This window comes from Phoca vitulina, unplaced genomic scaffold (assembly GCF_004348235.1).
Source record: "Phoca vitulina isolate PV1807 unplaced genomic scaffold, GSC_HSeal_1.0 scaffold11, whole genome shotgun sequence".
Classification (NCBI taxonomy): Eukaryota; Metazoa; Chordata; class Mammalia; order Carnivora; family Phocidae; genus Phoca; species Phoca vitulina.
Window position 1 is genome coordinate 38,827,702 of NW_022589714.1, and position 15,054 is coordinate 38,842,755.

At 40.6% G+C, this 15,054-nt stretch overlaps 1 protein-coding gene across 1 annotated transcript in view; it reads right to left on the minus strand.

The window, feature by feature from the left end:
• Positions 1–15,054, minus strand: part of CDC5L (cell division cycle 5 like) — a 46,487-nt gene that overhangs the window by 28,576 nt on the left and 2,857 nt on the right. The window contains exons 3-7 of the mRNA XM_032409732.1: positions 13,260–13,421; positions 12,075–12,202; positions 10,388–10,487; positions 3,821–4,039; positions 2,083–2,227 (exon numbers count right to left, since the gene is read on the minus strand). Of these exons, the coding sequence (XP_032265623.1) occupies positions 2,083–2,227; positions 3,821–4,039; positions 10,388–10,487; positions 12,075–12,202; positions 13,260–13,421 (754 nt within the window). The remainder of the gene's footprint in view (positions 1–2,082; positions 2,228–3,820; positions 4,040–10,387; positions 10,488–12,074; positions 12,203–13,259; positions 13,422–15,054) is intronic.

The following is a 15,054-nucleotide window of genomic DNA, read 5'->3' on the forward strand; positions in this document are numbered from 1 at the left end:
TTTAAAAAAAAAAAAAAAAAAAAAATCAGAGTCCAAGGGCGCCTGGGTGGCTCAGTCGTTAGGTGTCTGCCTTTGGCTCAGGTCATCATCCCGGGGTCCTGGGATCGAGCCCTGCATCGGGCTCCCTGCTCAGCGGGAAGGCTGCTTCTCCCTCTCCCACTCCCCTGCTTGTGTTCCTTCTCTTGCTATCTCTCTCTGTCAAATAAGTAAATAAAATCTTTAAAAAAAAAAAAAAATCAGAGCCCAGGGGCATCTGGGTGGCTCAGTCAGTTAAGAGGCTGCATTCCGCTCAGGTCGTGATCCCAGGGTCCTGGGATGGAGCCCCACATCGGGCTCCTTGCTCGGGGAGACCCTGCTTCTCCCTTTGCCTGCCGCTCCCCCCTGCTTGTGCTTGCTCTCTCCCCTGCCCCCTCTGTGTGTCAAATAAATAAATAAAATCTTTAGGGGCACCTGGGTGGCTCAGTCGTTGGGCGTCTGCCTTCGGCTCAGGTCATGATCCCGGGGTCCTGGGATCAAGCCCCACGTTGGGCTCCCTGCTCAGCAGGAAGCCTGCTTCTCCCTCCCCCACTCCCCCTGCTTGTGTTCCCTCTCTCGCTGTGTCTCTCTGTCAAATAAATAAATAAAATCTTTAAAATAAATAAAATCTTTTTTAAAAATCAGTCCACTGAGCCACAAGATCCCTGAGAAAAATCAAAAGGCATTACCCTTGGGTTAATTTTACAAAAATAAGCATCCTAAGGAGAACTAAGAAAAAAAGTTACAGGCAAACTCTTAATTTAGGAAATATCACTACTTGGAATGATATCTGACAAATTTATGTCATGTTTATACCCAAGAATTTTGTGTTGATGCAGCCAGCACATCATTTGGAGAAAGAAGCTCTTCTGTCCCCCTAGCTCCATCCCTCTGCTCCATTAAACCATCCAATTCTACGGAGCTGTACTACTCAAAATAAAAGAAGAGCTTATTCAGAACTCCCATAGTTTTGACCAACTAAAAAAATTTTTTTTTTTTTTAAAGATTTTATTCATTTATTTGACAGAGAGAGAGACACAGCGAGAGAGGGAACACAAGCAGGGGGAGTGGGAGAGGGAGAAGCAGGCTTCCCGCGGAGCAGGGAGCCCGATGCAGGGCTCGATCCCAGGACCCTGGGATCATGACCTGAGCCGAAGGCAGACGCTTAACGACTGAGCCACCCAGGCGCCCCTTGACCAACTAAAATTAAGTCAAAGGAAGAGAGCGTGGATAAGCTGAGTGAGGGTATGTTTCTTTCTCTCTTCTCCACAACTCCCACATTAATTTTCACACTGTTGTCTCAAAAAGAGAAGTATGACACAACAAAACGTTCCCTATAAGAAAGCAGCCTAGAGGGTGCCTGGGTGGCTCAGTCGGTTAAGTGCCTGACTCCTGATCTCAGCCCAGGTTTTGATCTCAGGGTTGTGAGCTCAAGCCTGGCACTGGGCTCCATGCTGGGCAGCACTGGACTCCACATTGATCTTGGAGCCTACTTTAAATAAAAAGGGGGGGACGCCTGCATGCCACAGTAGGTTAAAGCCTCCAACTCTTGCTTTCAGTTCAGGTCATGATCTCAGGGTCATGAGAAGGAGCCCCATATCAGGCCCTGCGCTCAGCACAGAGTCTGCTTGTCCCTCTACCTCCTACTCTGCCCCTCCCCCAATTCATACTCACGCAAGCATGCACTCTCTCTCTCAAATAAATAAATAAAATCTTTAAAAAAGAAAGCAGCCTAAAGTCTACAAAGCCAAATATCACCTTTATGCTAGTCAGCTACAATAAGAGGCCAGGAGCCCTAACCTGTTTGCAAATTGCTAAGAGCTGACAATTAAACCATCACAGGAACAGTTTAAGGCCTGATATAATTTATACAGAGAAGTTGTTACTTATTTACCATACTATATCACAACGACTTATTTTTATGTGGCTCACCTATTACACTGTGAACTTCTTAAGGGCACCCAACACCTAGCAAAAACCTGGCACATAAACCCTCAAAACATTTGCTTGCTAAATAAATGATAAAGATACGAGTTCACACAATGAAAAACTGCTTTAACAGATTACCTGAGGGGCAGGAAGTACTAGTTTGCTTCTCTTTTTAGTAAATTCAGAAACACCACTAGTCTGAAGAATAGCTGATGGTAAATCAGATTCTTTTTTCCTTTTCAAATGTTGCTTGTCTTTTTTTCTGTCTCTTCCTTCTTTTTCACTATCATGAATCAAAGTAGGTAAGAGATTTTGTAAAGTTACATATAATCAATAACAGTAAAAGCCATATAAATACTCATACACTTTGAACAAAATAATCCCATTCCTAAAAAAATTACTGATAAAAAGACAAAATCCAAATAGATTAAGTTGTGCCCTACACCATCACTTACCCACTATATTCAAGAGGAATGCAGCTTAGAATAGCAATAGAATTATTAAGAAAATAAAAATACAGTACTAAGTAACTTATGTACCAAACATTAAGCCTATATAAAAACTATGATGATAAACAAAATGTTATGTATAATTTCAAAATGAAAACAAAACTACTCCTACATCATGATAATACTCCTATAAAAATATGTGTGTGCACATATGAAAATGAAGGTGACAAGCATACAAAATGGGAAATAATTATATGAACAGGATGGGATTAAAACACTGAATTTTTAAATTTCCCTTTAAAACTGTTCTTTGGGGCACCTGGATGGTGCAGTCAGTTGAGCATCTGACTCTTGATTTCGGCTCAGGTCATGATCTCGGGGTTGTGGGATCAAGCCCCTCATAGGGATCCACACTCAGTGGGGAGTCAGCTTGTCCCTCTCCCTTGGTTCCTGCTCCCACTCTCTCTCTCAAATAAACAAATCTTTGGAAATCTGTTCAATTGTTCGTTATGATTCTTTTTTTCCATTATGGTTCTTTTTAATTCACAAATTTTTTTAAAGGATATTTAAGTCCTGACAATTAATTATGAACACCAGGCTCAAGGCCACCTTTGAAAGCTCCAAGAATGCCTCCTCCCGGTCTGCATGTCAGCCTCTTCCCCATCTAGCCTGCCCCTTCCAGACGATCCGCTCCCACTTCAACCTCTTCATTTGCACAAGCTACCTAAAACAAGGTTTTAACTTGAGAAATAAATTTAATGGAGTACATCCAAGAAAATCCTGTTTCACAGTGCCTGACATCTGTCATTTAGTACCAATCCATGTCAACAAAAATGGAAGGTCAGTGAGGGAGCAGAAAACCAAAACTCTCTTGACAATTGGAAAAGGTTCTCCCCACAATATTCAGATGCAAGAATGGAGAAACCCTAAAAATCCCTAAAAATAGGCAAAATCCTCTGCACCCTTAGACAAACATTTTACAAACACACTTATCCCCATTAGTTAAAAAGATTTAAGTATACATCAGTAACTTTTTTCTTTTAATTTCATTCTAAGAGAAACAAGATAAAATTTTCACTAAAAAAGACAAAAACAGACCCAATTTGGACAGATTCCTCAGGCCATTAGTGAAATAACTAACCCGCTCACAAACGTACATAAACGTTAAGATGGTGACTCAGTGAGCAGACAGTACACCAGAGCCAAGTGCTGACATTTCAAGAGATGCAAACACCCTTTTGTGCCAGAAACATGACAGCAAGGGTCACTGGTTTTCTCAGAAAGGTGAATCCAGTAAATAAATAAAAACACTATGTAGGCCACATTGTCCTACATAATAAAAATCTGGCTCTGACAAGAATAATGCATGGCCCTCCATAAAATTCCTACTATACTTTTTCATTTTCAAAATCAGAAAGGTGACTTACGATCTTAGTTCCCCATCAAGATCCTGTTGTCTTAATTTTCTGAAATCTGCATCAAGAGCCTGGTAGTTTTCCTCAGAAGTATCATAGAAACCAAGAGCAGGCTTTTTTTCAAATGGGATTTCAGCATTATAATCAACTCCTCTCTTCTTTTTTCTCTTCTTCTGAATTTCTATACCAGCTGCTCGAAGTTCTCTTCTCTTCTGGAGGGCTGCAAGGCGCCTGAAGAAAACGAACCCAAGATCACTTTCAAAATCACATACCATGTAATTTTGTGAAGAAATAGAGTGAAGAAAACTATCTGGTTATTTGGGGAAGAAATATTTATTTAAATCCTCACCTCACACCATTCACCAAAACACTGGAGATTGGAATTCCCCTTCTGATTTAAAGGTTACACGCACACAAGCAAAAAGAAAAACTAAAAGGAACTACAAGTAAGTATGTGTCTGGTCTCTGGATGGGAATGTATTCACTTGATATAAATTAAATAAAGGGCAAAGGTAAAGATCAACAGCTTTGCTTTTTTTTTTTAACATTTTATTTTAAGTAATTTCTACACCCAATGTGGGGCTTGAACTCACGACCCCGAGATCGAGTTGCATGTTCTACCAACTGAGCCAGGCAGCTGCCCCAACAGCTCTGAATTTTAAATTTTATATCTCTATACCACTATTTTTTTAAATCATGAAACAAAATTAACAGGCAAATAACAGGAAAAACATTTGCAATTAATATTGGCAATGGTTAGATATAAAGAATCTTTGCAGGTTGTTTTTTTTTTTTTAATGTATCCTAAGGGGGGAAAAAAAGAAGGAAATAAATAGTTCATTAAGGAAAAAGATGCAAATACCCAAAATAATAAAAGGTATACTTAGCCAAGAATCACAAATTAAATCAAGTACCAATTCTGCATATCTCATTAGTAGTCTTCAGTTTTTTTGTTTTGTTTTAATGGCAAGCCATGCAAAAAGTGGACAATCACCCACACTGGTAATGGAAAGTAAATTGGTAAAGCTTCCCCAAAGAGAATTTGGAAATACACATTAAAACCCCTAAAGTGGGTGCCTGGGTGGCTCAGTCGTTAAGCGTCTGCCTTCGGCTCAGGTCATGATCCCAGAGTCCTGGGATCGAGTCCCACATCGGGCTCCCTGCTCGGCGGGAAGCCTGCTTCTCCCTCTCCCACTCCCCCTGCTTGTGTTCCTGCTCTTGCTATCTCTCTCTCTCTCTGTCAAATAAATAAATAAATAAAATCTTTAAAAAAAAAAAATAAAACCCCTAAAGTTTCTCACATTTTTTAACCCAACAATTTCACTCCTCAGCCTTTAGCCTAAAGAAATAAATACCATGAACAAGGCCTTAGCTACAAGACTCCACCAAGCCCTGTTCGTTAGCTGATAACTGGACACAATCTAGACATCCAATAGTAAGAAATTAGTTAAGAGCATTTACAGCATAGCTATAAGATAGGATATTATACAGCCATCTGTATAACCTTAAAAAAAAAAAAAACTATAAATCTACTCTGCCACAGAAAGATGCTCAAGACACACTGGTATGTCAAAAATGTTACCAAATTCACATGTTACAGAGCAACATGTAAAAAATTATATGCGTATCTATCAGTGAACATATGCATATAAGATGTGAAACATGTCTACCAAAATATTAACAGTAATAATCAGTGGAGGTTGGAATTTCATTTCATCTTTACTTTTTTGTACTTTCCCGTAATGCTATAATTTTAATGATTTAATGACGAGAAAAGCTATTTACAATATTAATGGGGGAAAATCAGTATGCAGAGCCTCATGCTGGAAGTTGCTCCTATGTTTTTGTTTTTGTTTTAGAGATTTTATTTATTTGACAGAGAGAGACACAGCGAGAGAGGGAACACAAGCAGGGGGGAGTGGGAGAGGGAGAAGCAGGCTTCCCGCTGAGCAGGGAGCCCGATGTGGGGCTCGATCCCAGGACTCTGGGATCATGACCTGAGCCAAAGGCAGACGCTTAACGACTGAGCCACCCAGGCGCCCCTCAGTCTGTACTTTCTAATTGATTAAGTTCTTCTTTCCAGCTTATCTTTTAACTCAGACAAAAGACCCTGCAGGCAAAGCAACCCCCCCTCAAGCCATAAAGACTGCCCTGAGCCAGTGAGACCCTGTGTCAGTGACTCCTAGACAGCGATCCACCTGCCCTTTCCGGCCCACCTGCACGTACCCACTGACCTCTGTCCCACATTTTCCTTATATAAACCTGGAAATATTTTCGGCACTTTGGAGACAGTCTTTGAGATGCTAGTCCATGGTCTCCCCAGTGGTGGCCCCACCAAAATACATTCCTTTCGTGATTCACCACCACTCATCTCTCTGCCTTTGGGATTTTGTTGGCAGCGAATGGCCGAACCTGGTCTGTTTGGGACCCCCCCCCCCGAGAGCTGGGTGCTCTTGCACCCCTGCACCCCAATCTAGTAAAATTCGGTTTAAAAAAAGTGTGGTAGCTGAATTAAGACCCACTTTCTCTTCTCTTACCCCCTCTCAGCTCTGGGAGATAGAAACTCTACTCCACGCTGATGCAGCCAAAAACACAGGGTTCTCTCCCCCACACCACTCTAGTTCCCAATAGGAGGGCTTTCATTCCAGGAGGGGCAGAACATCAGCAATTCCCATCCTGCCTCCAGAAACCTGTTGCAGAGGCTAAATTCCAACAAGAGTTGCCCAGACCGGGGCCACTTCCTTCTTCTGCCCAAATAGAAGCTCTACCTTGGGACAATGCTGTTAAGAATATTGGTGCTCCAGTAAGTAGTCCTTGTCCCAGCTTGAGGGATGAGGCTTCCACAGTAGGAGAAGCAAGCCATGGAGACCTGCGGTTGCTGCCTATACCTAGCACTCAGCTCCTACGGTGGGGATGTCATTCGAAGGCAAACACACCAGAGCACAGGCGTAGAACAGAGAACTCCAATTCTCCCCCAAAAGAAACTGACTTCATTTGCCACAGAGTATGGAGAAAATGTTCAAGCCTAAGGGCACTCTCAAAAACAGTGGAACCTGTGAAAGGTAACTGGGAAGAACCTGGTAGATTCACTGAAGATACAGGCTAACTATAGGCCCACTAGTTTGACAGAGAGAAACAAAGAAAGAAAAAAATGGGAGGGCCTTCCTGAGGTCAGAACAAATACCTGACCTGAAGGTTAGTTCTCAAACTATCCCTTCAAAGGAGCCCAAGTTTAATTGGATCAGTTTGTGGAACAATTTGTGCCCCATGACATTGTTGGAAACAATACAGCAATCAGCTGGCAATTAGTAGAGTTTAAAAACTGGGTGTAGCCAGGGAAAAAGATGTCAAAGTATGGTCAAAACCACATCATCCCAGGGTGACTGTGGGCATACCCAAGACTGCAGCCTCCATGAGGAGCAACATCAGAGGCTTTACATTTCTGAGGGGAGGGAAGGAGAGAAGAGACTTCACTAAAATAACCCACAGTCACTAAACAAGCAAACAAATAATATAATAAGTTGGGGGTAGGGAGAACATGGTACCCAGAATTGCTCCAATGTATCATCTAAAGTGTCCAGTTCCCAACAAAAAAATTTGAGACACGCAAAGAAACAGGAAAGCATGACCCATACACCAGAAAAAAGCTGGCAACAGATGGCAACAGAAACTGCCAGTGAGAACAACCAGATGTCAGATTTAGTAGACAGACTTCAACAAAAAACAAAAGGAAACTGTGATTAAAGAAGCAAAGGAAGGTATGAAAATCAGTAAAGAGACAGAAATAACTTAACCAAATACAAACTGTGGAGTTGAAAAGTATAAAGCTAAAAGGAAAACTTCACTAGAGGGGCTCAACAGTAGGTGTGAACCTACAGAAGAACTAATGAACTTACGGAGAGATGGGTATACAATCTGAAAAAAGGAGAAAATGAAACAGGAACAGAGCCTCACAGAAATATGGGGCATCATTAAGTGAACCAACATATGCACAATAGGAATACCAAAAAAAGAGAGAGAAAAAGGAGAATAAAATATTCAAAGAAATAATGGCTGAAAATTCCCCAAATTTACTGAACCTACACATCCAGAACAATCAACAAACTCCAGGTCAGACAAAAAAGAAATCCGCAAACAGAAACATCATGCTAAAAATGCTAAAAGCCAGGGCGCCTGGGTGGCTCAGTTGGTTGAGCGACTGCCTTCGGCTCAGGTCATGATCCTGGAGTCCCTGGATCGAGTCCTGCATCGGGCTCCCTGCTCGGCAGGGAGCCTGCTTCTCCCTCTGACCCTCCCCCCTCTCATGTGCTCTCTCTCTCTCTCTCTCATTCTGTCTCAAATAAATAAATAAAATCTTTAAAAAAAAAAAAAAAAATGCTAAAAGCCAAAGACAAGGAGAAAATCTTGAAAGCAGCAAGAGAAAGATGATTTCATGGCTTACAAGGGAACTTCAATAAGATTAACAGCTAACTTCTCATCAAAACAGCATATACAATACGATCCAATTTTATACAAATATTACTGTGTCTGTATGTATACACATAAATGCAGCTCTGCATTATAAAAAAGGTCTGCAAGGACACGTTTACAAAATAAAGTAATTTCATTCTTTAAATAAGGGAAATAAAGACTTCAAATGACATCGGAAAACCTTTACAATATCACGCTAAGTGATTAAAACCAAGCCATATAGCATCGTATCAACCACTCCCCCCAAAGAGAAAATAGTAAAACACGGGAGGAAAAGTGTATTACTTTTATAATCAATAAAAAGCTTTAAAACAGGGACGCCTGGGTGGCTCAGTCTGTTAAGCAGCTGCCTTTGGCCCAGGTCATGATCCCAGGGTCCTGGGATCGAGTCCCACATCGGGCTCCTTGCTCAGCGGGGAGCCTGCTTGTCCCTCTGCTTGTGCTCTCTCTGTCAAATAAAATCTTTAAAAAAAAAAAAAAAAAGCTTTAAAACAGATCTGTAATTTAGCATTAAAAAAGGAAACAGGCCTGCAATGTATTTTGCATACAAACCAATCTAATCTAAGATACATGTACAACACAAGTTATTAAGATTTATAGATTCTAGGGGCGCCTGGGTGGCTCAGATGGTTAAGCATCTGCCTTCGGCTCAGGTCATGATTCCAGGGTCCTGGGATCGAGCCCCACATCGGGCTCCTGGCTCAGCAGGGAGCCTGCTTCTCCTTCTCCCTCTGCCTCTCTCCCTGCTCATGCTCTCTCTCTCTGTATCTCTGTGTCTCAAATGAATAAATAAAATCTTTAAAAAAAAAAAAAAAAAAGATTTATAGATTCTACAAGAAAATCTATGAGATAGTACAGATTTAAATCTGCCGAACAGTATTTAAAGCAAGCAATACCAGTTATACTTAGAGAGAAGCATCCTTGGCCCGATCTACGTGGTTAAAAGGCTCAAAATATTTGGTCTCCAAACACCAATGGACAAAAATGAAAAAGTGAATTTTTTTCAACCCTACTCACATTACTTAATCTTAAATAGTGTACAAAAGAGAAAAATGACTGAAACTGGGCAGAAAATTGAGCATCTCCTCTTGGTTTACTGTTCCAGGCCATTCATACCCCCCTTAAGTAACTATTTTGGTCTAGTGACTGGCCAGCTATGCCAACAAGCATCCTCAAGCATGAATCCTCCATCCCAGGATCTGGAACCTCAGAGTCATTACTAGGGAAACTATCACATGCTAGTCATCAAGTCAGGAAGCACTTCCCAGTATGGGGACCAAAAAGGCACCTGTGAAGGCTGAGAAGGTTATTCCAATGCCTGAATTCCAAAAGCTAATAAGCTCTTATACAATTCATATTTTCCTTTTATCCACTTCATCTTGGTTTCTGGGCCATTAGAAATTATATCAATCATGGATCTAACCAAAAGGAAAAAGGAAGGGGAAAGTGGAGAAAACCTTGAACAGACAGCAATACTTAATTCCACTCACTTTTTAAATGAAAATTTCTGAGAGCCTAAAATTTGGTTCAAGCCTCATTAACTCCTTCTACATTCAGCCAAGTTTCCTATTTCACAGCCAGTGCCTGCACAATACTAATCAAAAAGATTAAGTGGCAGTCATGCAAAGTCACACAGCCTTGTGTGTCCTCTAGCCATCTGACTCCAAGATGGCTATAACAAATGAAGCTCTCCTATGTTAACAGAACAAATTAACATATCAAATGACTATCTGTGTATTACCTCTGCCAACATCTTTTACTTTTTACAACATCTTTTCAAATACATTTTTTTCCCTGTATCTATTCTACAATGGTTAAGGGGAAAAATAAGACTTTTCCAAAGTACAGGGGTGCCTGGTTGGCTCAGTTGGAGGAGCATGTGACTCTTGATCTTGGGGTTGTGAGTTCAAGCCCCATGCTGGGTGTAGAGATTACTAAAAAAATAAACTTTAAAAAACTTTTCCAAAATATAAAGGAACTAAAGAATATTAGCGTATTTGGAATTGGACAATTCTAATTATTACTCACCCAACAGAACTGATATATCAGTTTTACTGGGCCTAAAAATGCACAGACTAATTGTTCAACTATAGATGGAAACAACCATACCTTGCTTCTTCCAATTGCTTCTCTCTTGCTTTCCTCTTGGCTTTCTTTCCCTGAGTATTTGCCAGGCGGGCTCTAGCTTCAGAAAGCATCTCAAGTTCATCTGCAAAAATAAAGAGAAGAAAAACTACGTTCTCCAACATAAGCAAGGTATGTGAGACACACACTGTATTGCTTAAGAAGAGAAAAACCATAAATGTAATCATTATATAGCAGAGCATAACGGTAATAGCTTGGGTTTTGAAATCAGAAAAACCGAAGTTAAAAACTAGGCCCATCACTTGCTAGCTATGTGACCCTGGATAATTTATTTACCCTCCCTGGGCACATTTACCATCTATAAAAAGAGAATAACAAGTCCTATTTCATAAGAATGTTGAGAAGAACTAAGTAAAATATAACAGGTAAAGCATATTTATCATATAATTATATCCTTCATTATCGTAACTAACTGGCACAGCACCAGTCACGAAAAACTATTACAAAAACTACTATTTAATTATAAAGAAATTGACAATCTCCATTAGATACACCTTTCTTCCCCTCTATTTCTCTCTTCCAATACATTTCCATGGCTCCCAGAGTAAAACAGATTTCATTACTGATGGCTTAGAGCAATTCCTATATAAGGCTGTCTGGTGGAATCACAAGGGAACTTTAAAAAAAAAACTCAGGGGCGCCTGGGTGGCTCAGTCGTTAAACGTCTGCCTTCGGCTCAGGTCATGATCCCAGGGTCCTGGGATCCAGCCCCGCATCGGGCTCCCTGCTCAGCGGGAAGCCTGCTTCTCCCTCTCCCACTGCCCCTGCTTGTGCTCCTTCTCTCGCTGTGTCTCTGTCAAATAAATAAAATCTTAAAAAAAAAAAAAGACACTTTTTTTTTAATTAATTAATTAATTTTTAAAAACTCAGATTCCAGAATTACCCTCTCCACACTCCAGCTTACTGACTCAGATCTCCTGGAGAGGCCCTGGTACCTGTGTTTTTAAAAGTTCACCAAATGACAATGATGCAGGTGGAAACCACTACCTTTAAACTTTAAAATTTTTAAATCTCAACAAATACTCACTGAATGCTTCACAACAACCCTGTGGGGTAAGATAACTATTACTCTCTATCTGGCAGGAAAGAGAATCAAATCTCAGAAAGGTTATGACTTGCCTAAGGTCAGAGAGCTAGTAAGTGGCAGATGCTGAGTCTAAAATCCAGTTCCTCTGATTCTTGATTCGAGGTCTGAAGAAGGGATCATAAGTCAGCCTCATAGTAGTGCAGTGCCGCCTTTTCACAGAGATTAAATTACCTGCCTGAAGTCAAAGTAGTTAACAGGACTGGAACCCCAAATCCTGTCTTCTTATTGCTGCCTCTCTCCATGGAATGGGAATGAGAAAACAGAATCCTCAAGTGCTTACCACTAGCCTTTAGGAAATCTGTCTAGTAGTATATTACGCTGCTTCACTTATTACATGAATTGAAAAATCAAAAGCTAAAGACACTGTGTCCAGAAAGAGCTATTACTTTGTCACAGAAGACTGGACACATTTAGAAAGAGAACAATAACTGCAGACAGAACTGGGGTTCTAAAAAGTCAGAGGAGCTTAGAAAGAAACTCAAAGAGTTAAAAAGAGACCATAGATTTTACTTAGATTCCTCTATGGTTACCAAAGAAATAAATTCCTCAGCAGCATATACTCACCCTCATCCATATCAATTGGATCAGGCCTTGCTGGTTTTGTTTCTGGATTTGGATCTATTTCTCCAGGTTTAAGTTTTCGTGGATCATCTGTTGTTTCCTCTTCATTGTCTCTCTGTGCAGCTTTATCCCTAGAAAAAGGCCCAGAGAAGTTAAGTCACACTATCACACCATTCAGTCTTAGAAATACCACGTTTCCTAGCACTAGCACTCTTTTCTTTCAAAAACCCAACAGATGGGGGCGCCTGGGTGGCTCAGATGGTTAAGCGTCTGCCTTCAGCTCAGGTCATGATCCCAGCATCCTGGGATCGAGCCCCGCATCGAGCCCCGCATCAGGCTCCCTGCTCAGTGGGGAGCCTGCTTCTCCCTCTCCCTCTGCCTCTCTCCCTGCTCACGCTCTCTCTCTCTCTCTCTGTATCTCTGCGTCTCAAATGAATAAATAAAATCTTTAAAAAAAAAAAGAAAGTAAATCAATAAAAAAAAACCCCAACAGATGGGCATTCACAAAATAAAGTGATTCTACTATTGCTCCACCTGAAAGAAATGGTATTAAAATTCTAATTTCAATGAGTGTTTCCATTCACTATGAAATACAATCCAAGCAGCTCCTTAATCACAAATGCAGGAAAGCTATACAAATTAAAAAACTTTTAACAAAGAACCAAGAGGTCCTGGCTAACTCTCAGCAACGTGATTATGGGTGATTCTTTGCTTTTTTACTACTTTTTCCCCAATTTTCTAGAATAAATATATATGATTAGTCTAACATGTTCAAATTATTCTTTTAAAAAATATGTAACAAAGGGCGCCTGGGTGGTTCAGTTGGTTAAAGCATCTGCCTTCGGCTCAGGTCATGATCCCAGGGTCCTGGGATGGAGCCCTGCATCGGGCTCCCTGCTCCGCAGGAAGCCTGCTTCTCCCTCTCCCACTCCCCCTGCTTGTGTTCCCTCTCTCGCTGTGTCTCTCTCTGTCAAATAAATAATTGAAATCTTAAAAAAAAAAAAGTAACAAGTATATAATTTTAATCAATCACATGAGACTTAGAGTATATAATTCAATAGCTTTAGCTCCTCTGGCTTTAATCCGATCTGCAACTAAATGTTTAAAGACAGAACATGCTAAAAGTTTATTCAGTCTCATTCAGGAGATATACATATATTTGAATACTGCTTTTGGAAATTGACTTACAAAAGAAACTCATAGTGTTCCAAGCACTGGGCAGCTGTTCTTCCGATGATTGGTGCAATGGTCCTCCACTGAGTTGGCATCAACTTGGCCAAGTGTAAGAGTTTTTCTTCTTCTTCTCTGGACCATTCTGTTTTCTTAATGCTTGGATCCAGCCACTCGTACCTATTAAAAAGATACCATTTTATACATTGATTGGTCACCTAGCGTGAATATCCTACTTACACATTAGATATACTAACCTCTAAGGTCTGAAAAACACAAGCTAACTCTCAGCCTTCAATTATGAAAGCTGTTCTTTGTTCACAACAGAATGTTCATTATTTGGCTAACTTTACCCCACTCAATATTCTCTAAGTCACCAAATTCTACTGTATTTTAATTATGCAAGACTAGAATGCTTGAAAAAGGTAAACTAACTGAAACATGATTATATGGCTTCTTTCTCATCGTTTCCATTCATTTTACACTTTGTTAGAGGGTTTGAAATTACCTGAAATCAGACAATAACACCTCACATTTTTAGTGTTTCTAGTTTTCAAAACACTGTCTCATACTTTGATTCAGTTCCCATTCAGTTCCCAACACCTTGGTTTACTTCGAGTTTACCTGCCTGAAGTCAAAGTAGTTAACAGGACTGGAACCCCAAATCCTGTCTTCTTATTGCTGCCTCTCTCCATGGAATGGGAATGAGAAAACAGAATCCTCAAGTGCTTACCACTAGCCTTTAGGAAATCTGTCTAGTAGTATATATCTGACTTACACTCATTAAATGGCTTTCCGACATCATACGCTTTATTCGGAGTTTTTAAATTTAAGTAAAACTACTATGCCATCCTCTATCTTTCCTATCACACCACCCAACCCACCTTTTCCATCCAGTCTACATAGCTGGCAAATAAGATACAAGCCTTACTAAATATTGGGGCAGGAGCTTAACTCCACTGAGAGAAGCAGAAACCAAAACTTCTTCAGGCTGAGGACCATCTTCCTCTTTGGGATCCAACCTCTACACTCTGATCCTTTCTCCCACCCAGGTGCCTAGGAAATTAAGTCACTCTTGTACAATCCAAAATATGATCCTAGTATCACATGGGTCAAGGCTGAGGCCAGATCACTCATGCCAAGCGCTTAATAGCAAATATACAATATTTCAACTGTATTAGGGCACCTGGGTGGCTCGGTCGGTTGAGCATTTGCCTTCGGCACAGGTCGTGATCCCAGGGCTCTGGGATCAAGCCCCACATTGGGCTCCCTGCTCAGCAGGAAGTCTGCTTCTCCCTCTGCCCCTCCCACTGCTCATGCTTGCACTCGTGCTCTCTCTCTCTCTCGCCCTCTCTCTGAAATAAATAAAATCTTTAAAAAAAACAATATTTCAACTGTATTAATAAGGAAACTCAGCTAACTGTGAGCTAGCCTAGAAAATTAACCATTATTTATCATTAATTTCTTCGGGAAAGTAAGTTCTAAATCAACTTATAAACTTTTGGAAGTTTATGGAACACAATCCATTTACAGTACTAAAGTAAATTTTAGTACTGTACTCAAAGTAAATTTATTTTATGCTTCACAAAACACTCAAATACATTAACTTGTTTGAACCTCATATCTCCATCAGTTAAGGCCAAGTATTATGATCCCAATTGGGAGAAAACAGGGACAGGAAAGAGGGGATAGAAAAATGGCTTGCCTAAGACCACAAAGGAAAAAAGTGACAGCTAAGGCTTAAATCTAAATTCTCATCTCCCACTCCGTACTTTCTGTTCCATCACACTGCCTGCTTTCTTTGGCAAGGTTC